Raw genomic sequence first — 26,199 nt, forward strand, 5'->3', positions numbered from 1 at the left:
GAGTCAAGCTTAAGTGTTGTTGAAGCTCCATCCATCCAGAAAAGTGAGGAGTACTCTATCACACTCCTGACATGTGTCTTGTAGATGGTTAACAGGTTTGGGGAGTGAGTTATTTGCTATGGCATTCCTAGCCTCTGATCTGGGCTTGTAACCACTATATTCATATAGTGAGTTCAGTGAGTTTCCGGTCAATGGTAAGCCAGAAGATGTAGATGGTATGGGATTCAGTGATGGTAACACTATTGAAGTTAAGGGGCAGTGGTTAGATCATATCTCATTGGTTATCATCATTGCCTGACATTTTTTTGGCATGTATATTACTTTCCACTTGTCAGCCCAATCCTGGATATTGTTCAGGTCTTTGTTGCATTTGAACAAGGACTATTTCAGTATCTGAGGAGCCAAAAATGGTGCTGAATACATACATATACACATTCTGATCTTGGATGAAGGGAAAGTCATTGATGAAGCAGCTGAAGATGGGTTGGTCCACAATACTATCCTGAGATGACTGACCACCAATAACCACAACCATCTTCAGACGTGCATGGTGTGATTTCAATCAGCGTATAGTTTATATCCTGCTTCTCACTGATCCCAGGCATGCTAGGGCTCCTTGATGCCACACTCAATCAAATGTGGCTTTGATGTCAATGGGTGTCAGTCTTACCTCACCTCTGAAATTCAGTACTTTTGTCCATGTTTGAACCAAGGTCAGGAGTTGAAAGACTCTGGCAGAACACAAACACTTGAGGAATATTGTGTGTAATTCTGGTCTTCCTCCTATAGGAAGAATGTTGTAAAACTTAAAAGGGTTCAGAGAAGATTTAAAGTATGTTGCCAGGGTTAGAGTGTTTAAGCTGTAGGGAGAGGCTGAATAGGGTGGGGCTGTCTTTCCTGGAGCATTGGAGGCTGAGGGATGATGTTATAGAGGTTTATAAAATCATGAGGGGCATGGATGGGGTAAATAGACAAGGGTGGGGTGGGGGAGTCCAGAACTAGAGGGCATAGGTTTAGGGTGAGAGGGGGAAGATTTAAAAGAGATCTACGGGCAATGTTTTCATGCAAAGGGTGGTGCGTGTATGGAATGAACTACCAGGGGAAGTGGTGGAGGCTGATGCAATTACAACATTTAAAAGGCATCTAGATCTGTACATGAATAGGAAAGGGTTAGAGGGATATGGGTCAACTACTGGCAGATGGGATTGGATTAATTTAGGATATCTGGTCAGCATGGATGAGTTGGTCTGAAGGGTCTGTGTCTGTGCTGTACATCTCTATGACTCTATTACAAACTGGGCACCAGTGAGCAGTTTGTAGCTTAGCAGGTGCTGCTTGATAGCACTGTTGATGACATCTTCCATCAGTTTCCTGACAAATTAAATTGCCAGGCTGAGCTTCTCCTGCTTTTTGTGCAAAGGACATAGCTAGGCAATTTTCCATATTGATGTGTTGATTGCTGTGTTGTAGCTATACTGGGACAACTTGGCTACAAGTGCGGCAAATTCTGGAGCACAGGTCTTCAATACTATCACCAGAATGTTGTCTTTGTGGTGTACAGTGCCTCCAATCATTTTTTGATACATCTCTATGACTGAAAACAAGCATTTGTGATGCTGAGCACCTTAGATAGATCATCCACTTGGCATTTTTGGCTAAAAGTTATTGGAAATGAATCAACCTTATCTTCTGCACAGATGTGTTGGGCTCTCCCATCAGTCAGGATGGGGATATTTGTGAAGCTACCTCCTCCAGTGAGTTGTTTAATTCTCCACTGTCATTCATCATTATTCATGAGTGAATGTGATAGGACTACAAAGCTTAGGTCTGATCTTTGTAGTAGGATAGCTTAGCTCTTTCTATCACTTGGCACACAAACATTCGTATCTGGTGACACCTCATTTTAGGTAAGACTGTTGCTGCTTCAAGCAGCTCTCCTGCACTCCCCGTTGAACCAGGGTTGATGACCTTGCTTGATGGTATTGACTGAGTAGGGGTATTTGCCCGGGCCATAATGCTGAAGATTGTGCTGGACTAGGATTCTGCTGCTGTTCATCGCCGATAACATTTCCTGGATGTCCAGTCTTGAGTTGCTAGGTCTGTTCAAAGTCTGTCCCATTTAGTGTGGTGATAACGGCACATAATACAATGGAGGATATTCTCATCGTGAAGGCAGAACCTCATTTCCATAGAACTATGCAGTATTCACTCTTACTGATGCTGTCATGAGCAGATGCATCTGCAGTCAGAAAATTGGTAAGGATGAGGTCAAGTATGTTTTTCCCTCTTGTTGGTTCCCTCACCATCTGCTAAAGATACTGTCTAACAGCTATGATATTTAGGACATGATCAGTTTGAGCCACTCTTGGTGGTGAATAGTGAAATTGCCCAGCCAGAGGGCATTTTGCACCCATGCCACGCTTAGGGTTTATTCCAAGTGTTGTTCAACATGGATAATTGTTCAATGTACTCATTCATTGGTTGAGGGAGGATGGTACATGTTAATCAGCAGGAAGTTTTCTTGCCCTTGTTTAACCTGATAGAGTGGGATCTGGAGTCAATGTTAACTACCAAGGTAACTCTCTCCCAATTGTATAGCACTGTGCCTTCATCTCTGCTGGGTCTGTCTTCCAAGGTGGTGATGTCTGGGATATTGTCTGTAAATCATAGTGTCATAGAGATTACAGCATGGAAACAGACCCTTCGGTCCCACCCGTCCATGCCGACAAGATATCCCAACCCAATCTAGTCCCACCAGCCAGCACCCGGCCCATATCCCTCCAAACCCTTCCTATTCATATACCCATCCAAATGCCTCTTAAATGTTGCAATTGTACCAGCCTCCACCACTTCCGCTGGCAGCTCATCCCATATATGTACCACCCTCTGTGTGAAAAGGTCTCTTTTATATCTTTCCCCTCTCACCCTAAACCTATGCCCTCTCGTTCTGGACTCCCCCACCCCAGGGAAAAGACTTTGCTTATTTAACCTATCCATGCCCTCATCATTTTGTAAACCTCTATAAGGTCACCCCTCAGCCTCGGACGCTCCAGGGAAAACAGCCCCAGCCTGTTCACCCTATACTATTAGCTCAAATCCTCCAACCTTGGCAACATGCTTGTAAAGCTTTTCTCAACCATTTCAAGTTTCACAACATCTTTCTGATAGGAAGGAGACCAGAAATGCACACAATATTCCAACAGTGGACTAAACAATGACCTGTAAACCCACAACATGACCTCCCAATTCCTGTACTCAATATTATGACCAATAAAGGAAAGCATACCAAATGCCTTCTTCACTATCCTATATACCTGCGACTCCACTTTCAAGGAGCTATGAACCTGCACTCCAAGGTCTCTTTGTTCAGCAACACTCCCTAGGATCTTACCATTAAGTGTATAAGTCCTGCTAGGATTTGCTTTCCCAAAATGCAGCACCTCACATTTATCCGATTTAAACTCCATCTGCCACTTCTCAGCCTATTGGCCCATCTGGTCAAGATCCTGTTGTGATCTGAGGTAGTCCTCTTTGCTGTCCACTACACCTCCAATTTTGGTGTCATCTGCAAACTTACTAACTGTACCTCCTTATGCTCACATCCACATCATTTATGTAAATGACAAAAAGTAGAGGACCCAGCACCGATCCTTGTGGCACTCCACTGGTCACAGGTTCCAGTCTGAAAAACAACCCTCCACCACCACCCTCTGTCTTCTACCTTTGAGCCAGTTCTGTATCCAAATGACTAGTTCTCCCTGTATTCCATGAGATCCAACCTTGCTAATCAGTCTCCCATGGGAAACCTTGTCGAATGCCTTATTAAAGTCCATATGGATCATACCTACCGCTCTGCCCTCATCAATCCTCTTTGTTATTTCCTCAAAAAACTCAATCAAGTTTGTGAGACATGATTTCCCATGCACAAAGACATGTTGACTATCCCTAATCAGTCCTTGCTTTTCCAAATACATGTACATCCAGTCCCTCAGGATTCCCTCCAACAACTTGCCCACCACCAACGTTAGCCTCACTGGTCTATAGTTCCCTGGTTTGTCCTTACCACCCTTCTGAAACAGTGGCACCATGTTAGCCAACCTCCAGTCTTCCAGCACTTCACCTGTGACTATCGATGATACAAATATCTCAGCAAGAGGCCCAGCAATCACTTCTCTAGCTTCCCACAGAGTTCTTGGGTGCACCTGATCAGGTCCTGGGGATTTATCCACCTTTACTCTTTCAAGACATCCAGCACTTTCCCCTCTGTAATATGGACATTTTGCAAGATGTCACCATCTATTTCCCTACAGTCTATATCTTCCATTTCCTTTTCCACAGTAAATACTGATGCAAAATACTCATTTAGTATCTCCCCCATTTTCTGCGGCTCCACACAAAGGCCGCCTTGCTGATCTTTGAGGGGCCTTATTCTCTCCCTAGTTACCCTTTTGTTCTTAATGTATTTGTTAAAACCCTTTGGATTCTCCCTGATTCTCTTTACTCATTCAGCATTCCCTATAAGTACCAGCCTTCCCTTTCACCCTGACAGGAGTATACTTTCTCTGGATTCTCATTTCTGAAGGCTTCCCATTTTCCAGCCATCCCTTTACCTGCAAACATCTGCCCCCAATCAGCTTTTGAAAGTTCTTGCCTAATACTGTCTCAATTGGCCTTTTTTCAATTTAGAACTTCAACTTTTAGATCTGGTCTATCCTTTTCCATCATTATTTTAAATTTTATAGAATTATGGCCGTTGGCCCCAAAGTGCTCCCCCACTGACACCTCAGTCACCTGCCCTGCCTTATTTCCCAAGAGAAGGTCAAGTTTTGCACCTTCTCTAGTAGGTACATCCACATACTGAATCACAAAGTTGTCTTGCACACACTTAACAAATTCCTCTCCATCTAAACCCTTAACACTATGTCAGTCCCAGTCTATGTTTGGAAAGTTAAAATCCCCTACCATAACCATCCTATTATTCTTACAGAAAGCTTAGATCTCCTTACAAGTTTGTTTCTCAATTTCCCTCTGACTATTAGAGGGTCTCTAATACAATCCCAATTAGGTTATCATCCTTTTCTTATTTCTCAGTTCTGCCCACATAACTTCCCTGGATGTATTTCTGGGGATATCCTCCCTTAGCACAGCTGTATGCTATCCCTTATCAAAAATGCCACTCCCCCTCCTCTCTTGCCTCCCTTTCTATCCTTCCTGTAGCATTTGTATCCTGGAACATTAAGCTGCCAGTCCTGCCCATCCCTGAGCCACGTTTTTGTAATTGCAATGATATCCCAGTCCCATGTTCCTAACCATGCCCTGTGATCATTTGCCTTCCCAGTTAGGCCTCTTACATTGAAATAAATGTAGTTTAATTTATTAGTCCTACCTTGTCCCTGCCTACCCTGTTTGACTCGCTTCTCTTCTCAACTGTACCAGTCTCAGATTTTATGAGTATGACAATATTGCTTGACTCGTCTGTGAGACAGCTTTTCCGAATTTTGGCTGCTGTCATTTCCAGTGCCCAAGTCGATGCCAGGTAGTCCATCTAGTTTAATTAATTTGCTGAGACTTTGCAGTGATCGTTACACCTGAGTGGCCATTTCAGAGGGCAGTTGAGAGTCAACTTACACTGCTGTGGTTCTGGTGTCATATGTAGGCCAAAACAGGTGAGGAATGTCAGATATCCTTCCCTGGAGAACATTAGTAAAACAGATGGGTTCATAATTATAATTAGATTTTTAATTCCAGATACTTGTTGAATTTAAGTTCCTCCATTTGCCATACCAGGATTTAAACTCTTGCTGTGGATCATGAGTTTTTGAATTAATAGTTTAGTAATGATACCACTAGGCTATTGCCTCCCTCTGTAACAATGTCCTAGGACAGGGATGATTGACATCTAATGTACCCAACCATCTATCTTTATGCTTCAGCTGGGGGAATGTCGATTGTCCAGTAGTATTCATAGCTAGATATGGCAGGACTGTCACAAGCTGCTACCAAAATCTGGCAAGCAAATTATTTTGTGTTGTGGCTTTACCAGCTTGACACCTCATTTTTAGGTATGCCTGATACTTCTCCAGGCATATCCTCCTGGCCTTTTGACTGAACCAGAATATATTCCCTGTCTTTTTGGTAATGTTAATGGAAAAGATTTACCAGCCTGTGAAGATTGTGGCTGAAGGTAAGTCTGGTGTCACTGCTGACCCACAAACCTCACATGCCCAATTTTGAATTGCTTGATCTGTTCTCAGCCTGTTCCATTTAATGTAATTGTAATGCCTCTGCACATGTTGGAGATGGCTCAATGTAAAGGTGGCAGTCTTGACAAGGATTGTGCAATGGTCACTTTCTATCAGCTCTTTGATGGCCAGCTGCTTCTGCAGCAGGAAGATTGATGAGGATGAGGACTAGAAGGTTTCTGCCTCCTTTAAAATAAAATAAAAATACTTTGGACGCTGGTGATCTGAAATAAGTTCTGAACTTATTTCTGGACTCAAAACATTAACTTTTCCTCTCTCCACAGTTGCTGCCGATCTGCTCAGTTTCTCCAGCACTTTGTTTTTAGTCCCTTCAGGACTCTGCCACCTAAAGGTTGACTCCAGCCTTGGATTATTGTAACTCTTATGTGTTTTTCTTTAAAGGAGATGCTAACAGACAAATCAGTGAATACAAGTTTAAACTCACTAAAACTGAACAGGAAATAACTGCGCTGGAACAAAATGTAAGTAGCTAATAATACAACAGAGTGCTTTAGAAAGTTCGGAATGGAGAAAAAGTTACTCAGCCTGTTTGTCCTACTCCTTCCAAAGCAAATGTAAATTTTGCTAAATAAGATCTCTATCTACTCATTTACTCTTGCACACACTTCTCTAGTTACCAACCCACCATCTATTTCATTCTTTTTTACAGCTCAAATTCACAGTGAATCATAAAATCTGTCTGCTTATTTAGTGTCCTCCTGTACCTATGTGCACACTCTCTTTCATCTGGGACTCTCTCTACCCACATATTTAATCCCCTTCTGAATTGGCCCTTCTGAGCCAATGTGCTTTGTGATCTTTTAGTTAAATTTTGGAGTTGTGTTTAGAAAATAGCGGAGGTTGTGTCATTGATATTATATAAGGCTGGGTTAGATAGACTTCTAATTGTCAAGGATTCAAACAGATTTATATAATCATGAGGAGCATTGATAGAATAAATAGACAAGGTTTTTTCCCTTGGTTGGGGGAGTGCATAACTAGAAGGCATAGGTTTAGGGTAAGAGGGGAAAAAAATTTGCAAAGGAACTAAGGGGTGACATTTTCACGCAGAGACTGTTATGTGTATGGAATGAGCTGCCAGGTGAAGTGAAGGAGGCATAGAGTCATAGAGATGCACAGCATTGAAACAGACCCTTCAGTCCAACCCGTCCATGCCGACTAGATATCCCAACCCAATCTAGTCCCACCTGCCATCACCCAGCCCATATCCCCCCAAACCCTTCCTATTCATATACCCATCCAAATGCCTCTTAAATGTTGCAATTGTACCTGCCTCCACCATATCCTCTGGCAGCTCATTCCATACACATACCACCCTCTGTGTGAAAAAGTTACCCCTCAGGTCTTTTTTTTATATCTTTCCCCTCTCACCCCTAAACCTATGCCCTCTAGTTCTGGACTCCCCGACGCCAAGAAAAAACTTTGCCTATTAATCCTATCCATGCCCCTCATAATTTTGTAAATTTCTATAAGGTCACCCCTCAGCCTCCAACACTCCAGGGAAAACAGCCCCAGCCTGTTCAGCCTCTCCCTGTAGCTCAGATCCTCCAGTCCTGGCAACATTCTTGTAAATCTTTTCTGAACCCTTTCAAGTTCACAACATCTTTCCAATAGGAAGGAGACCAGAATTGCATGCAATATTCCAACAGTGGCCTAACCAATATCCTGTACAGCCGCAATATGACCTCCCAATTCCTGTACTCAATACTCTGACCAATAAAGGAAAGCATACCAAACGCCTTCTTCACTATCCTATCTACCTGCGACTCCACTTTCAAGGAGCTATGAACCTGCACTCCAAGATCTCTTTGTTCAGCAACACTCCCATTAAGATTAGATTAGATTAGATTAGACTTACAGTGTGGAAACAGGCCCTTCGGCCCAACAAGTCCACACCGACCCGCCGAAGCGCAACCCACCCATACCCCTACATTTAACCCTTACCTAACACTACGGGCAATTTAGCTTAGCCAATTCACCTGACCCGCACATCTTTGGACTGTGGGAGGAAACCGGAGCACCCACGCAGACACGGGGAAACGTGTAAAAGTTCTGCTAAGATTTGCTTTCCTAAAATACAGCACCTCGCATTTATCTGAATTAAACTCCATCTGCCATTTCTCAGCCCATTGGCCCAGCTGGTCCAGATCCTGTTGTAATCTGAGGTAACTTTCTTCGCTGTCCATTACACCTCCAATTTTGGTGTCATCTGCAACTTACTGTACCTCTTATGCGCACATCCAAATCATTTATGTAAATGACAAAAAGTAGAGGGCCCAGCACCGATCCTTGTGGCACTCCACTGGTCACAGGCCTCCAGTCTGAAAAACAACCCTCCACCACCATTCTCTCTTCTACCTTTGAGCCAGTTCTGTATCCAAATGGCTAGTTCTCCCTGTATTCCATGAGATCTAACCTTGCTAATCAGTCTCCCATGGGGAAACTTGTTGAACATCTTACTGAAGTCCATATAGATCACATCTACTGCTCTGCCCTCATCAATCTTCTTTGTTACTTCATCAAAAAACTCAATCAAGTTTGTGAGACATGATTTCCCACGCACAACGCCATGTTGACTATCCCTGATCAGTCCTTGCCTTTCCAAACACATGTACATCCTGTCCCTCACGAGTTCCTCCAACAACTTGTGCACCACCGAGGTCAGGCTCACTGGTCTATAGTTCCCTGGCTTGTCCTTACCACCCTTCTTAAACAGTGGCACCACGTTTGCCAACCTCCAGTCTTCTGACACCGCACCTGTGACTATCGATGATACAAATATCTCAGCAGGAGGCCCAGCAATCACTTCTCTAGCTTCCCACAGAGTTCTCAGGTATACCTGATCAGGTCCTGGGAAATCATCCATCTTTAACCATTTCAAGACATCCAGCACTTTCTCCTCTGTAATATGGACATTTTGCAAGATGTCACCATCTATTTCCCTACAGTCTATACCTTCCATATCCTTTTCCACAGTAAATACTGATGCAAAATATTCATTTAGTATCACCCATTTTCTGTGGCTCCACACAAAGGCCACCTTGCTGATCTTTGGGGGGGCCCTCTTCTCCCCCTGGTTACCCTTTTGTCCTTAATATTATTTGCAAAACCCCTTTGGATTCTCCTTAATTCTATTTGCCAAAGCTATCTCATGTCCCCTTTTTGCCCTCCTGATTTCCCTCTTAAGTATACTCCTACTTTCTTTATACTCTTCTAAGGATTCACTCGATCTATCCTGTCTATACCTTACATATGCTTCCTTTTTCTTAACCAAACCCTCAATTTCTTTAGTCATCCAGCATTCCCTATACCTACCAGCCTTCCCTTTCACCCTGACAGGAATATACTTTCTCTGGATTCTTGCTATCTCATTTCTGAAGGCTTCCCATTTTCCAGCCATCCCTTTACCTGTGAACATCTGCATCCAATCAGCTTTCAAAAGTTCTTGCCTAATACTGTCAAATTGGCCTTTCTCCAATTTAGAATTTCAACTTTTAGATCTGGTCTATCCTTTTCCATCAGTATTTTAAAACGAATTGAATTATGGTCGCTGGCCCCAAAGTGTCTCCCCACTGACACCTCAGTCACCTGCCCTGCCTTATTTCCCAAGAGTAGGTCAAGTTTTGCACCTTCTCTAGTAGGTACATCCAGATACTGAATCAGAAAATTGTCTTGTACACACTTAAGAAATTCCTCTCCATCTAAACCTTTAACACTATGGCAGTCTCAGTTGATGTTTGGAAAGTTAAAATCCCTTACCATAACCACCCTATTATTCTTACAGATAGCTGAGATCTCCTTGCAAGTTTGTTTCTCAATTTCCGTCTGACTATTGGGGGGTCTATAATTCAATCCCAATAAGGTGATCATCCTTCTCTTATTTCTCAGTTCCACCCAAATAACTTCCCTGGATGTATTTCCAGGAATATCCTCCCTTAGCACAGCTGTAATGCTATCCCTTATCAAAAATGCCACTCCCCCTCCTCTTTTGCCTCCCTTTCTATCCTTCCTGTAGCATTTGTATCCCGGAACATTCAGCTGCCAGTCCTGCCCATCCCTGAGCCATGTTTCTGTAATTGCAATGATATCCCAGTCACATGTTCCTAACCATGCCCTGAGTTCATCTGCCTTCCCTGTTAGGCCCCTTGCATTGAAATAAATGCCCGTCTCAGATCGATCTCTTTCCTCACTATCTCCCTGGGTCCCACCGCCGCTCCCCCGTCCCCCGTCCTTACTAGTTTAAATCCTCCCAAGCAGTTTTAGCAAATTTTCCTGCCAATATATTAGTCCCCTTCCAATTTAAAAAGCATCTGGATGGGTACATGAATAGGAATGGTTCAGAGGATATGAGCCAAGTGCTGGCAATCGGCACGGACGAAGCGTCTGTTTCCGTGCTGTACATCTCTATGATTATATGGGCAGATAGGAAAGTGCATTTAAAACTGCAACCACATCACCAGTGATCCTATTTAATGAAAAAATAGGTTTGACAGGCCAAATATTCTTGTACTGCTCCTAAATCCAAGGTTTCTATATGATGGAACAATACTTTAATCTTAACTCTTAAACTGAATGGTGTGCAATTATTTCTGAGATGGGCTGAGTCCTGGTTTATGAAACAATTGTGGAAGGATGACTTATTTCATAATTTGTGTAAGATAGGATTGTGGTTCAGGCCTCATCTGAGGACCTAAATGTAAAATCCCAATGATACTGTGTTGTTGAAATGCCACATAGCAGCTTCCTTTCTTACATAGGAGATACTACATTTGCCTATGATTCAGGTAGATGTTTAAACGTCCTATGGCATTGTTTCTGGAACAGCCTTGCAGGGTGCTGCTATTCGCCCACACTTCTCAGCACCTAAAATGAATTAGCTCACCAATTTACCTCATTCCTCGGCCAGGCAATAATGGCCTAACCCCTGCCAAGTACCTTGTTGCATAGCACTCTGAGAGACAGTTGTCACTATGCAATGTGATTGTCAATAACGACAGATACAGATAGAGTTAATTGTAGTTGCCTTTTCCCTAGGATGAGGGATTTCAAGACTAGGGGCAAATTTTTAAGGAGAGAGGTTTAAAAAAGATATGAGGGCAAATTATTTTACACAGAAGATGGTTTGTGTGTGGAATGAACATCCTGAGGAAGTGGTAGATGTGGGTACAATTACAACATTCAAAATACATTTGGATAGGTCCGTGAACAGGAAGGGTTTGAAGATATATGGGGCTGGAGCAAGCAGGTAAGACTAGTTTAATTTGGAATTATGGTCAGCATGGACTCGTTGGACTGAACAGTCTGTTTCCGTGCTCTATGACAATGAGTATATCCACTTTGTGCTATTTTAACTTAGAGTTTTCCACCCTTTCTTTGGAAATATTTTTAACGTGTTGTCATTTCTTGGGGGTGGGTGGGCAATGTTTCAGATTATGCGACTAGAAAGCCAGGTATTACGTTACAAGACAGCAGCAGAAAATGCAGAAAAAGTGGAAGACGAACTTAAAGCTGAGAAGCGCAAGCTCCAAAGAGAGGTAAGGTGAAGTGGTTGACTGAGGCTTAAGTGAGCTTAACTACAAAATATAAATGACTACAAAGTTCTTCTGCTGTCTGTAGTTCACTCTGAACTTTAAAATAAATCAACTAATTTGTTGATTTTTTTTTGTTTATTAAGTTGACTGCCTGTGAAATCTGGAACTTTGTAACTTATCACAAATTCTCCAGTGCCTCACCAGATGACACTGTCACACAGACAAGAAATGTTCTGGTTAGACTTGCAGGATGTAAGTTGGCTCTTGGGGATGCAAGAACATGGAGTTGATGGTACAGTTGGCATGAGATATAAAAGGTTAGGGAGTCTGCAAACAGCCCAACTGCTATTTACCACCTCCTCCTGAAAAGTCATGTGTGCATGAGTGTTGGGCGAAGACAAGATAGACCCTCTGTCTGCCCTCTCCAGAGTTCAATGAATTCTTGAGTGAGGAACCAGCAGCTGCCAACACCTGCTGTACTCCCAACAAAAGAGAGCAAACTTACTTTATACTTACAGGAAGCAAGGAGATATTGTTCAGTTCCTACAAGGCCTCAGGGTATCATTGGGAATTTTGAGAACTCCTTTATGTGTGATATTTCTAAAGGCAATGTGAAATAGATACACTGGATATTTAACAAGAAAAAGGAGTTTAGATTGATGGAGGCACATGTGAAAAATTAGGACTTTTTCCTTTGTCAGAGTTGAGAAGCTTAAAGGATGACCTGTAAAGATTTGCAAAGTATTTAAAGGTTACTTTAAGGTAAACAGCCAGAGGTGGTTTCCACTCTGGGATGAAATAGAAATGAAAGATTATGTATTAAGAAAAATCACAAAAAATAAACAAGAGCTTTGGATAATTTTACTTTAGCAGAGCTAGGTGAAAATACAGAAATGTCTCCACAAACTGTGAAGAAGCACAGCCCATAATTTCTATTCAAACATGCGGTTATCTGCTAAAATCCAAAATAAATATGGAAAGGTATGGGAAGCGAACAAAACAGTGGAATTAGATCTGGGGATGTTAAAAGATGTTGACCGTCTGTTCTGTACCGCAACAAACTGTGTGACTTTATGAAATTAAAACAAAAGAAGTGCAGAAAGTTAACAGCACTTCAGGCAGCATCTGTGGAGAGAGGTATAGAGATAATGCTTCAGTTCCCCAACCTTCAATTTGAACTGACAGATGTTTCCTTTAGTTCTTTTGTGAGTTGTGGGTGTTGCTGGGTAGGCCAGCATTTTCTCCTCATTTGTACCTGCTCTTTAATAGGTGGTGGACAGATGCCTCTTGAACCACTGCAGCCCATAGAATGTAAATGGAAGAGCACACCAGAATTTTGAACTAGCAACAGTGAAGGAATTGCAATACCATTTTAAGTCAGGATGGTGTGTGACTAGGAGAATAAAGATTGCTGACTTGTCTAACTAGCTGCTGCCGCGTCCTTATAGATGGAAGAGGTAACTTTTTTGGAGGTGTTGTTGAAGGAGCTTTGGTGATGCTACACTGATGATGTTGCAGTGAATTTTGTAGATGGTGAAGGCGGTGGCTGGGGTGCCAATCAAGTGGGATTTGGGGAGTATTCAATTACATTGCTGGCTTGTGTTTTGCAGGTGGTAGATAGGGTTTGGGGAGATGAAGTGAGTTATACCCTGGAGAATTCCTAGTCTGTAACTTGCTCTTGTAACGATAGTTTTTAATGTGACCATCCAGTTTGGTTTCAATGGTAACCCCCAGGATTTTGATTGTGGTGGAGGATTCACTGATGCTAATGCCATTATAAGTCAAGTTTGAAATATAGTAGGTTTTAAACAAGCAAATGGGAAGAATGAAAGCAGAAAATGAAAGGCTTGATGGGCAGAAGACATTAAATGATAAAAGTAATGGCACTGCAAAGGTATTGGTGATGGGGAATAGATAAAGAAATCAGAGTAGAACTTGTGGTGTAAATGGAAGTAGAAGTATTGCTGCCAATAGCTATAACAAAAAAGTGAAAGTGGAGGTTACAATCAGAAATTGTTATATTCAATGCTCAGTCCGAAAGGCTATCAAGTGCTTCATTAAGAATGAGGTGCTATATCTTGAGCTTCATTAACAGTGTAGGAGAGCAAGGTCAAGGTGGAACAAAGAACTAAAATTACAAATGATTGTAAATGCAGGATTACATTTGCAGATTGAACAGAAATGTTCATCAATGCTATTCTCAGTCTGCCATCAGTTTCCCTATTGCAAAGGCTCCCATTGTGAGCAATAAATATGGTACACCAAATTTTAAAAAGTAGAGTTAAATCACATGTAACGTGTAAGAAGAGTTTATGACCCTGGATAATAGAGAGGAGCAAGTGTGAAAAAACAGGTGTTGCACCTGCACTTGCATTAGAAGGTGCCTCAGAATGGGAGGTTTTGGGGTGATTGATGAGAAAACCAGAGTGTCATGAGGAAACAGCTCCTTAGAATAGTGAAGAGGGAAGGAAAGACATATTTGCTGGTAGCGACACACTTGAAGTAACATAAATGTTGGTGCTTGATATGTTGAATGTGGACACTGATGAGGCAGAAGGTAAGGACAAGAGAAATCCTATTATGGTTCCGGGAAGAAGTGGATAGGGTAATTTTATGATCGGTCTTTGTGCCATACTAGACTTTTTTAGTTTAGATTCATGCAAGTTAGAGTAAAAAGCTAAATTTTTGGAGCTGTGAACAACTTGGAAGCTGCTCACATGTGAATCTGTGACAATATTGCCCCCCTCACAGGTCCGTTCGGCACAGGATAAAATTGAGGAGCTGGAAATGAGTAACAGTCATCTAACAAAAAGGCTGGAGAAGATGAAAGCCAACCGGAGTGCCCTGTTATCACAGCAGTAGAGGGCCCACTTCCAAGTCTTGGGTCTGGCTGCCTATTATGGGAACTTGCTTTTTTTTTAAAGTTATCAATGAGACGCTTCACTGTTACCACATACACACTGCTGAGAAGGGAAAAAAAGGAAAAAAATTGCACATGTTTCTGACTCACCACTTATGCTGTTTTCTTTAGAAGGCTTTCAGTTCAACACTTCCAGCACAGGCACGATAGGCCAAACGTCCTACGTACTATCTCATTTCTACAATGTATGATTCCATTAGCAAACAATAGCTTTGCTTTAACAAGGGATTTGGTTTCAAATGTATGATTTGTGTGATGGTTATGTTAACGAAATGAAGAAATTCAGGAACAGGAGATCACTATCCACCATGGCAGTTTGAGAATTTGGATTCCATTTAAAATATCTGGAAATAAAAACCTGATCCTAGAACAAGCGATCATGAAGCTGTGGGATTGTTGTAGAAATCCAACTGATTGAGTCAGTTTAGACAAGGAAATTTGTTGAGCAGTTTATATATAACTCCAGTCCAACAACAATGTGGTTTGATGCTTCTCTATCTCTTGAGATGGCTTAGCAATCCTCTCAGATACCACTTCCTTCTTAGTGCAACTGGAAAGAGGAAATAAATGCCAGCCTTACCAGAATCCAAAGAAATAATCCAAGACAAAATGGACGTATGAGGATTGCATTGAATATCTTTGTTCATCGCTGTTGCTGTTGTCACTAAATATTTATTAGTCAGGAGCGATAAAAGGTCAACGAGGAGCAAACACACTCAGGAGTTGTGCTAACCACAGTGTATTCTCAAAACCCACAGTGTTTATTTTTATATTAATATTTTAGCTTTACGTTGCCAATTATTTCTGTCTCAAGGTCACCACAAAACACAGATAAGGGGAAGAAGATGTAGAGTAAATCGCACTGTCTCAAAGAATAATCAAATCAGATCTTGGGAATGCATGCCAGAATGTGGGAGTGAGGATGGAGAGGGTTGCTGGGCTAAATCGACCATCTGAATTCTGAATATACCACAACAGTATTAAAGCTCACTTTAAATGAAATATAGGGGTAGGCAATAGCCTTCTGCTATTATTGCTAAAGTATTAATCCAGACATTCAGGTAATGTTCCTGGGACCTGGGTTCAAATCTTGCCACAGCAGATAGTGGAATTTGAATTCAATAATAACTTGAAAATAAGAATCTAACGATAACCATGAAACCATTGCCAATTGTCAGGAAAAACTATCTGGTTCAGTAGTGTCCTTTAGAGAAGGAAATCTGCCATCCTTACCTGGTTCAGCCTACATGTAACTCCAGACATACAGATATGTGGCTGATTTTTTTTTGTTTTTTTTTCCCCCACACTACCGCCTAACTGTGGTAGTGCTTATTTTTTCCCCAGCACACATTTGTGTGTGCAGGTGTGAGACACAGTGAAAGCCACAAGGTGCACGAATCTTTATTTGGTTTCCACTACCAGGAAGAGAGGAAACACCCGAGTGACCAGTGACAAGCAATGCCCTTCACATTGTGGGTGGCACAGTGGTTAGTACTGCTGCTTCACAGCGCCAGAGACCTGGGTTCAATTCCCGCCTCAGGCAACTGAATGTGTGGAGTTTACACATTCTCCCCGTGTCTGCATGGGTTTCCTCCGGGTGCTCCGGTTTCCTCCCACAGTCCAAAAATGTGCAGGTTAGGTGAATTGGCCATGGAAAATTGCCCGTAGTGTTAGGTGCAGGGGTAAATGTAGGGGAATGGGTTTGGGTGGGTGCGCTTCGGTGGGTAGGTGTGGACTTGTTGGGCCAAAGGGCCTGTTTCCACACTGTAATGAATCTAATCTAATCAAAGGGCAATGCTGTGTGATTAAATAGTGAAGAGAAGGGCAGGGATTAAATCAAAATAGAGTTGGAGGGAGAAATAATGCACTCCTCTCCCTGAATAACTCTCGGGTGTTGGTGGCCACCGCGTGCTCCTTCTCCAGAGACACCCGGGCTCTAATGTAACTGTGGAAGAGGGGCAGGCAGTCAGCCCTAACGACCCCCCTCCACAGCCCGCTGCCTGGACCTGTTTATGGCCAGGAGCAAACCCACAAGGAGGTCTTCAGATCTGCCCTCCCTTCTCCGTACCAGGTGCCCAAAGATATGTGGCTGATTCCTAACTGCCCTGTGGGCAATTAGGGTTGGGCAATAACCCACATCCCATCAATGAATAAAAAAGTGCACTAATTGAGAGTCAATGAGTTCAAATGATGCTGACTTTTATTGATTATGTTTCTTTTTCAATTCTGCCACATGATTACTTGGATTTGTCTTGTGAAACAAAACAAAATGGTTAATGGTTCTTACTTTTTAACTAGATAAGCACAAAATAGTGGGGAGAGGAGGAGACAGCTGTATTCCAGTTTTTGATGACGCCATTTGTAATGTCGTGAGCGAAGTCAAATTTTTGGTGTGATAGAGAAATAAGGGAATATTGTGTGAAAGAAGACAACTTCCATTGATGCTGTGACATTAGCGGTAATTAAGTTTATCCAGTACTCAATGATTTTCAAAACAGGATATGGAGAAGTTATGGGGTTTTGCTGAAAATCACCAGCAAATGATAGGAGGGTTATGGAGGGAAGTGAGGTTGATCTTTCAGATATAAAGTGATGGATTTCTGTTCTTTTCCAAAAGAGTTTGGAGTTCTCTCTCTCTCTCTCCTCACGCTTGAAGGGCCAGCAGCATTTTGTAAAGGTTTTCTGCTGTGTTTTTAAAAAAATGCAAGCACTTCCTGCCTCAGAACATTATTAGAATGTATTTATGCTCCAGGAACTAAATTATTTTGTACGCATTAATCAACGGGAAGTGCTTCAACAAGTGAAAATTGTTTCTTCGTAATGGAAAACTGCAACAATAAGATGTTAAATCAGGAAATCCGGAAGCCAGTCCAGGGAATTATATAAAGAAAACTGTACATACTATAGCTTTTAATTATTTTTCACATGTTGTACATGAGCCTTTTTTTGTTCTCCAGGACAGAGTCCAGCTCAGGCAGCAAACTGGTCTCTTTTTCTTTTCTTGAACCCCTGTTGCAGTCTCAGCTTTAAGAGGATGTGTTTAGAGTGTTCTGTTTGGGGATTGAAACTATTGGGAGATCTGCTAATCTGATGTGCTAATCAGTGGTTACAACAAGACACCAATGTATTTAAGGTGACACTACATTCTTAAGCTAATAAAATGTTTTAGAGAGATTTAACGATTATACCGTTTTCCACTGATAGATTGATGTTGCTAATTGTATCATTGATATAATTTTAGTACACTTTGGTTTCTCTGCAGATCATTTACCTTTAACAATGTTGTCCAGCCATTTTTCAAACCTGGGTTCAAATTTATTGGGTTACATCTCTTTTGTCTACCAGATTCACTCTGTTAACTCAAGCATTACTGGAGAGGAAGGTTTACTGTGTCCACTGATGCTGTATTCCTGCTTAGCTGCATCCATGGAATGGCAGGCTTGGATATGGATCATACTGTCATTCCTTATTTTGTTCCTGTCACTCTGTGACTCACTTTAATGAATTCAAAATCCAGGTTAAATCAATCCAGCCTGTTAGCATCTTCATAATAAAACGGTTTCTTTACCACCTTTTCCAATCTTCCAGTTTCCTTCAACATACTGTCCATGTTCTCTTTTCCCTCTGATACTTTTTTCACTTTTTGTTCATCTAGATATGCCACACTGATATCTTCTCTTTGTATGTTTTACAGCAGCCCATTTCTGTGCGTTGTACTTCAGGTTATTTCTCTGTTGTTTATTTTCCAACTTCCTTCTTCATGGTCCACACACTCTCTTACCTCTTTAAGTTATGCACATGTCCATTTCCTTCAACATGCTGTACATATGCCATTATGTTCTGTATGTTTTGCAAATGGATTTGGGTTTAGCATGTTACCGTTATGTTCTTTACTTTTTTTTTATTGTGTTCCGGGCCATTGCCCTCTACATGTTATAAATCTTACCATGTCCTACTATACGATGTGCAACCACCCAAATCTTGGTGCCGAGCCTTCATTGCTCATGCGCACGACTCACTACTGTCTCGAGCCCCGTCCCTCGGGCAGGGGAGGGGAAACATGTGGCTCACTCTGCGTAGAGATGGCGGGAACATCAGGCCACGTATTTGGAGTGACGGCACTCTGGACCAATGGACGTACGGCTCGCCTTGTCGCTGAGCCAATGGGGTGTGAAAGTTGCAGGTGTTGCTGGCGCGTGGTTTGGCGGTTAACGGTCGGGTGGCCGTGACGGCGAAGTGGTGTTTGGAGAAATAGCCGTTGGACGGTGAGTTGAGAGCAGTCTTTCTAGATAAAGCAAAAAGACAAGCGAAAACTAGAAGTTTTGCCCCGGGAGTTTAACAGGGACTATTTCTGGCACAAGCTTCTCGAAAATTGTTAATCAGGCCTTTCGGCCTAACAAGTCCACGCTGACCCTCCGAAGCGTATCCCACCCAAACCTACTCTATACTTATCCCTGAGCACTGGGCGATTTAGCATAGCCAGTTCACCTAACCTGCACATCTTTTATATGGTGGGAGGGAGCCCATGCAGACACGGGAAGAGTGTGCAAACACGACACACACTCACCCAAGGCTGGACTTGAGCCCAGGTTTCTGGCGCTGTCAGGCAGCAGTGCCATCCACCGAGCCACCGTGCAGAACGGGTTTCAATTTTAACAGGAACTGTTGTGATTTTCTGTCGAGGATTTGGATCCCCTAGACCCTTATGCGGTGATGTACACAGTTTGGGTTTAATAATGCTGTGTTGATGTGAAGCATGTGTTCTTTGTGTCTCTCAATTCCCCCCCCCCCCCCCCCCCCCATCCGATTATCTTATGATTTCTGATTAAATAAATATATTGGTTGGGTTTAGGAAGGGTGAACAAACTGGCTTGAATAGATATTAAGCCATCATCTCCAGGATCATTGTTTCCTTCTGCATAGTTCTCAGCTTTGATGTTTCAGAGATGCTTAATGGAGCGGGAGGTTTCTGAGGGGCCAAGGGTCAGGATACTCACGGGTTCTTGTGCATTGGTAGGTGTCTGAGCCAGGAGGTCCAGGTTCGAGTTACACCTGCTCCGGAGGCATGTATTAACCTCTCTGAAGGTGCTGGTGAGAAAATATCTCTGGATAACCTGTCAGTGGTCCTGATTTTGTAGCTGGTGAAACAGGATGGCAGCCTGCACTGTGATTACAACAGACTCTTGTAGAAGAGATGTTCAGTTAACTGAACATTCAAGGACATTGTAAATGTGGTTATCTGCTTCAACTGGAAGCTCACTGAAGATGTTACCTAGTATGGTGACGAAACATCTGAAAATGAACCTTCCAGCTCAGCGAGCAAACCTACATCCATGGTTGTCTGCCTCATGAACTACTAAATTTGTTCTTTTTTAAAAATCTGTCAATTCAGTGTATATACCATCAATGGTAGATCTAGGGTAAGAAATAAATTGAATTGTATAATCTGCATTTCTGTATGAGGTCTGTAGATTAGCATATCTTAATTACTACAATGCATCCAGTTATTGACGGATCCTCACCCTTTTTTATTTGGTTATGAATAGTGTTTCTCAAGTATTGCATGTGTTCCAAAATGCAAGAGGCTATTGATGTGCAATGTCATGCAAAAGCCACGTGAGAGAATAGGGGCAGCTCCCTCATCCCAAACATTCACATGGCATCACACAATTGGACCATCTGCTGTATGCATGTCATGAATAATCATCATTATAAGTTTTTGTAGTAACAACCAAAAGTATGTGAGGAAAGAACAGAGAGCATGTAGTTATGGGTTTATTTTCCCTGCCAAGTGGTGAGAGGACCACTTATTTTGAGGGACTTGCTTGGACTGAAATTGCATAATACTTAGTTGTACTGGATCATAAGAGGACCCCTATGTAATTCCCTGCCATTTCTACCCCTGTAATTTGATAGTTCTGCACATACACTAAGTTGAGAAAATGATTAATTGGATTGAAAATGGCATTGACTTGAATGCTTCATGTCTCTTGTAGCAATGTCTCTACCTGCATGAAATAGAACTGAATGAAATGGTTTGGTTGATTCCTTTGTCATCACTTTCTATCTGATTCTCCTCCATCTTGATGCTGGGCAGGTGTCTCCTGCTAAGTCCAAAGCGCCTCCATTAGGAGTATGAACGTTGGAGTAAAGTAGTCCCAATGTGTTGGAATCTTACGGATTATGACAAAAACATCAATTCTGTCATCAAATTTTTTGAGGCCAATGAACTTTACGAACCATATAGATGAGACAGTGAACCTTTGAGTTATTGCTAGATCTTGTGGGATGCTTCTGATGGTCTTAAAATTGCTCTGTATATGAACATTATCATTTTATAAAGCCTATTTTGTAACCAAATCCTTTAGACTTAATTCAGTGGACTCTAGTTAAAGAAGGATATATTCAGGCTCTGAACAGGTTTGAGACTTCAAAAAAAGTATCATTGTCTCTTGTTGGATTCTTTCTTTTCCTTCACTTATTTCTTCTCATTCATGCTCAGTGATTCATCAGGTACTGCCTCAAGCTCAATATAAATCTCCTTGGGATTGACCTCTGTACTGCTATATTATAGCGGAGAAGTATCTTGCAAGCACTGCAATGTGCTTGATCGTTGGAGTCACAGTGTAGAAATGCTGCATGTATTGAAAGTCTGACTTCTGGCTTCATCATACTTGCATAGTAATATATTGTAAGGCATCTATTCTGTTAGAATGCAAACAACTGATATTGAAAGGAGAAGAAACCACAGGAACATGGTGCTACTAGCTTTGAACATGGGTCAGTTTCGGCCACTCTTTGAACATGCATGTTCCCACACAGATTTGTGTACTTTTTAGAATGGTTACAATACAAAAAAATGCCATTTAACCTTTCATTTCTTTGCATGCTATTTGGAAGAGCAATTCATTTAATGCCACTCAACCACCTTTTCATAACTGACCATTCATCCTTTTGAGATAGTAACCCACTCCCCTTTTGAATGCCTCAATTAAACTTGCCTCCACCACACTCTGTGGCAGCGTATTCCAGATACAGAGGAACCTTGATTATCTGAATGAGATGGCGAGCACTATTTTATTCGGATAATGGATTTTACCTTTAACAAGGGAAGTCGTGCTGATCTACCAGAGAATGTGTTTAAATCTATAATTTTAATGTCTTGAGTGCAACAGGACACAAATTTCATATGATGAACAAAATAAAGCAATGATAACACAAAACTTTTTAAAACTGCAGCAGTAGTTAGCATTTGGCAAAGAGTGGTGAAGACGGCATTAAATGAGGTCCCAAACAGCTCCTACAATCGCAAAAGCGTTTATCAGTTTAAATATACTTGCGTCTTTGATATGTTTTGCGGGACCTTGAAATCATCTTCAGATAATCTGAAATTTGGAATAGTTGAGGTTCCTCTGTACTAACTCTGGACGGTGTTGGGGGGGTCGGAGGGAGCTGTTGCACGGGGTTGGGCAGCGTCGGGGGGAGGGCCTTGCTGTTGAAGTCTCCTGAATGAGGAGCAGATTTTAAAACTCCAAGCCCCAGAGGAAAGGTATTTAATCGATTTACAAAACAATCGATTCTCTGAATGAAATAGTGTCCGCCCATCACGTTCGGGTAATCGAGGTTCTTCAGTACACAAGTATAGGTAACCCTACAAATTCTGCTATGACGCTAGCCAGATTAAATCGAAATCTAAAATGGTCTAAATCAGAGTCCATGAATTGAAACCAGAGTTAAAGAGTCCAAATCAAAATACAAGAGTAGTCTTACTTCGGTGTCCTCGCATCCGTGATCCTCCTCTTGTCATTCAGTGAGCTAGTTATTTCTATTCATCGTTCCACGAATAATCTGTTGGTTTGGTGGTGGGTAGTAAGGCCACCTTCTTGGTCCGTAGTTTTTCAGCGGTCATCTTCCTTGTTGTGGTGATGAAATACTTAATGAAACCATAAACTACATAACACAGACATATGATAACAATACTTACTATTCCGTGGACAATAAACATCTCCAGAGATCCCAGATATTGATAGCTTGGCTGTACCATGCCCAGATATCATTGTGACAAAGAACCTTTCTTTTTCTAAAATTGCAAGTTTGTGCTGACTAGGTGCCTCCTTCAGGAGGGCTGATGCGTGATGCATGAATGGTACCACATAGCCCAGATAACATGACCCTGTCCAGGATGGTGGCAGCCAGGTATAGACTCTGTGTCCACACACAAAGTAGGTGTCATTGTATGGGCAATAAACTCTGGGTATCAGCGTTTTAGTAACGTTCCCTTACACGAGTTTCCTGAAGGTCAACCGGGTGCCATTGCCAAATTGATGACAAGGGGAGAGTGACATTGTACGTGTGAACACAGTTAATAATTCCCAGTTCTAGCCCTTTAGAACCTGTTCTTTCTAAGCAAAATCATTCTGATGGGCTTCCCTATTCCTGAAGTGTTAGTCAGTGTGACAAAGGGAAGCTGTTGTGAGGTCTTGTCGTTAGGCTGGTAACACCCTGCAAAGGTGGTCACGTTGTACCCTGCTGATTTCCATTGTGCTGTATCTCGGTCAGCATTTACTAGGTACCTCCTCCCCTTGATAGGCTGCCCTTCACTATCTCCATGCCTTAAGCTATATTTAACAAATTCTGGGACCTCAAATAGGATGCATCACAGGGGCATCCCTCCCCTAGACTGTATGGGGATGTGTGTGCAGGCCCAGCAATGAGAGACATTGTGCATGTCGGATGTGCATGCAAGAAGACAAAGACATGATCACATTCAAATCTCTCGTCTCCACTTACCTATCAGCCTCCGATGGGATCAACATTAAGAGGACCCCACAGAGGATTAGGATTTTAAATACTCATGCTAATTTCAGTAATATTCTTAAGTACAGTCTTCACTGTGCAATTGTGCTACATATATTTCATGTCACCTTAATCTATTCTGCTTGCCATCCTGGGGTCAAGGATCCTGATCCTGCTGATAATATTAACTCACGAGGTCCATCCCATCAAGGGGACAAGGCACCCTTGCTTGGGATTATTTTCACCAGGACCTTTGATCCTGGGGCTGGCATTCCTGTTTGTCCTGGGTGTCCCTCAGACTCCTGATCCTTGTCAAGCTTGTTGGTCTTGTTCCTGTCTGTGAAGTATGTGTAAATGCTTACAGAAGGGTTTCATGGAACTCCAGACCTATCCTTTTTTAATAGTTCGCCACCCTCCATCCTGTGATTAGATCCTGGGGGAGTGTTATTGCCTATCCTGTCATGAGATCAAAGTGTGTTAGTCCACTGGGCCTCATGGGTGTTGCCAGCTGGGCCATCAGAATGCCTGGTAGGGAAAGGGTCTATCTAAACTATTCTTCGATCATTGTCTTGGTGAGAGCAGTTTTTGGTGTTCTGTTCATTCCCTCTACCATATCTGAGCTCTGTGGATGGTGGGGGGATATGATACTGTTGTGTTATTCCCAAGAGTTTACGTGCTTCTTCAGATACATGCCTGTGAAGTGGGTCCCTTAGTCTGAGTCTAGTTATTAGGGGCACCCCCATCTGGGTATTATTTCAGCTGCCAGTATTTTTGCTCCGAGTCCTTTGCAGGGAAAACTTATACCCATTTGGTAGACTGGTCGACTATTACCAGACAGAATTTCTTACTATGACTATGTGGGAGTGGACCTATAAAGTCCATTTGAATGTGTTCCCATGGCCCTCATGGACGGGGTTGACAGCTCACTTTAATTTTAATTCCCTGTCCTGATTCTGTCTGTGGACATGCAGTCCACGTGTGGCAAAATTTAGCTATGTCTCTTCCCATTCTTTTGCACCACCAGCAATTAGATATTAGGTGTATCATTTTATCCCTGCCTACATATGCTAATCCATGGTAAACATTGCATCAGGTCTGTTGGCGCAGTGTGGGAGCTACCACCTTACCTTTCTCCAAGTATCATCTGTTCCTAATGCTGCTCCATTTTTAATCCATTCTGTTCTATCCTCTGAGCTAGTGCTGCTTGTAAATTTAAAAAGTTCCATTAATCATCTTTGGCTTCTTGCTGTTTCACTGCTGCTTTCATCACTTCCTGTTCTAACATTGCTTTTGCAGCACTATCTGTGTAATTGTTTCCTCTCTGCTCTCCTCCAGTACTTTATCCATAGATTACTTCACCCAGTACGATAACAATCATATATACTCTCAAAATTTATAAAGGAAGTATCGATCCAGTCCACTTCAAACTTAATTACTATTGATGTCCCACAGATTCTAAAGAGGGTGGGATAAACTCTTGCATGTAACTATATCATCCGTCACTGCTGTTCCTGCAAGAAAATAAATGTTACATTTTTAAGAGGAAAAGAAAGAGCCACCTTTGCTAAATTTGCCTTTCCTAATTACTGTATCAGTTTTCTCCAATCTGTGTAAGCAAGCATAGTTTTGCTTATTTTTAGGCAATTTCATGTAAGTAGGCATGGGCCGTTTTGGTATGTGCAGGTACAGGCCACCCCTGCACTCCTAATCTCAGTTTTAAATTGGCACTCTATTCTGAGACCATGATATCTGGTCTTAAACTCTCCCATCAGGAGGAAGATTCCCTCAGCATTTATTCTGTCAAGCCCCTTTAAAAATCCTATAAGCTTCTATGAGGTGACCTCTCAATCTTCTAAAATCCAGTGAGTGGAGTCACAATTGGTTTAGCCTTTCTTCATAAGATGATCCCTCCATTCTAGGATTGTTCTAGTCATCCTCTCTGAACTACCTCCAATGAAACAATATCTTGCCTTAAGGGGACCAAAAGTGCTTACAGTACTCTAGATTTGGTCATACCAGCATCTTGAACAGTTGCAGTAAAATTTCCCAACTCTTACCCTTCAACCTCCTTGAAAAAGGTCAGCATTCCATTTGCCTTCCTGATTACTAATTGCAGCGATGTGCTAGCTTTGTCTTTCATGCACAAGTATCCCCAAGTCCTTTTGTGCTACACTTTCTTCAGTTTTTCTCCATTTAAATAACATTTTTGTTCTTCGTTCCAAACTGAACAGCTTTGCTTTTTCCCACATTATACTCCACATACCAACTTTTTCCTCATTTGCTTAACTGATCATTATTTCCCTGTAAACTTTTGTACCCCTCTCACAACCTCTCTTTGCATCTATTTTAGTGTCATCTGAAAATTTGGCTACAGTAAATTTCCTTCCTTTCTCCAAGTTATTGATATATATTGTACCAGCACTGATTCCTGTGGAATCCTGCTGGTCATTGGTTCCCACTCTGAAAAATAAACCTCATCCTCATGCTCGGTTTCCTGCTCCCGAGCCAATTCTTTATCTATACCAATATACTACTTCCCACATGGTGGACTCTAATGATTTAATCTTTTGTGACAACATAGGCTCTTCGGCCCTCGATGTTGTGCTGACCTTTTATCCTACTCGAAGATCAAACTAACCTACATATTCTTGATTTTACTATCATCCCTGTGCCTATCCAAGAGTCATTT

The 26,199-nt window shown here is 42.0% G+C and overlaps 1 protein-coding gene across 2 annotated transcripts in view; it reads left to right on the top strand.

The window, feature by feature from the left end:
* lrrfip1b (leucine rich repeat (in FLII) interacting protein 1b) overlaps positions 1-17,882 on the top strand; it is a 140,185-nt gene extending 122,303 nt beyond the window's left edge. For both annotated transcript variants that reach the window (XM_060827665.1, XM_060827666.1), the window contains 3 exons: positions 6,645-6,724; positions 11,693-11,797; positions 14,546-17,882. In XM_060827665.1, the coding sequence (XP_060683648.1) occupies positions 6,645-6,724; positions 11,693-11,797; positions 14,546-14,656 (296 nt within the window). In that variant the 3' untranslated portion in view covers positions 14,657-17,882. The remainder of the gene's footprint in view (positions 1-6,644; positions 6,725-11,692; positions 11,798-14,545) is intronic.
* The last annotated feature ends 8,317 nt before the right edge of the window (positions 17,883-26,199 follow it).

Source organism: Hemiscyllium ocellatum, chromosome 7 (assembly GCF_020745735.1).
Source record: "Hemiscyllium ocellatum isolate sHemOce1 chromosome 7, sHemOce1.pat.X.cur, whole genome shotgun sequence".
NCBI classification, from domain to species: Eukaryota; Metazoa; Chordata; class Chondrichthyes; order Orectolobiformes; family Hemiscylliidae; genus Hemiscyllium; species Hemiscyllium ocellatum.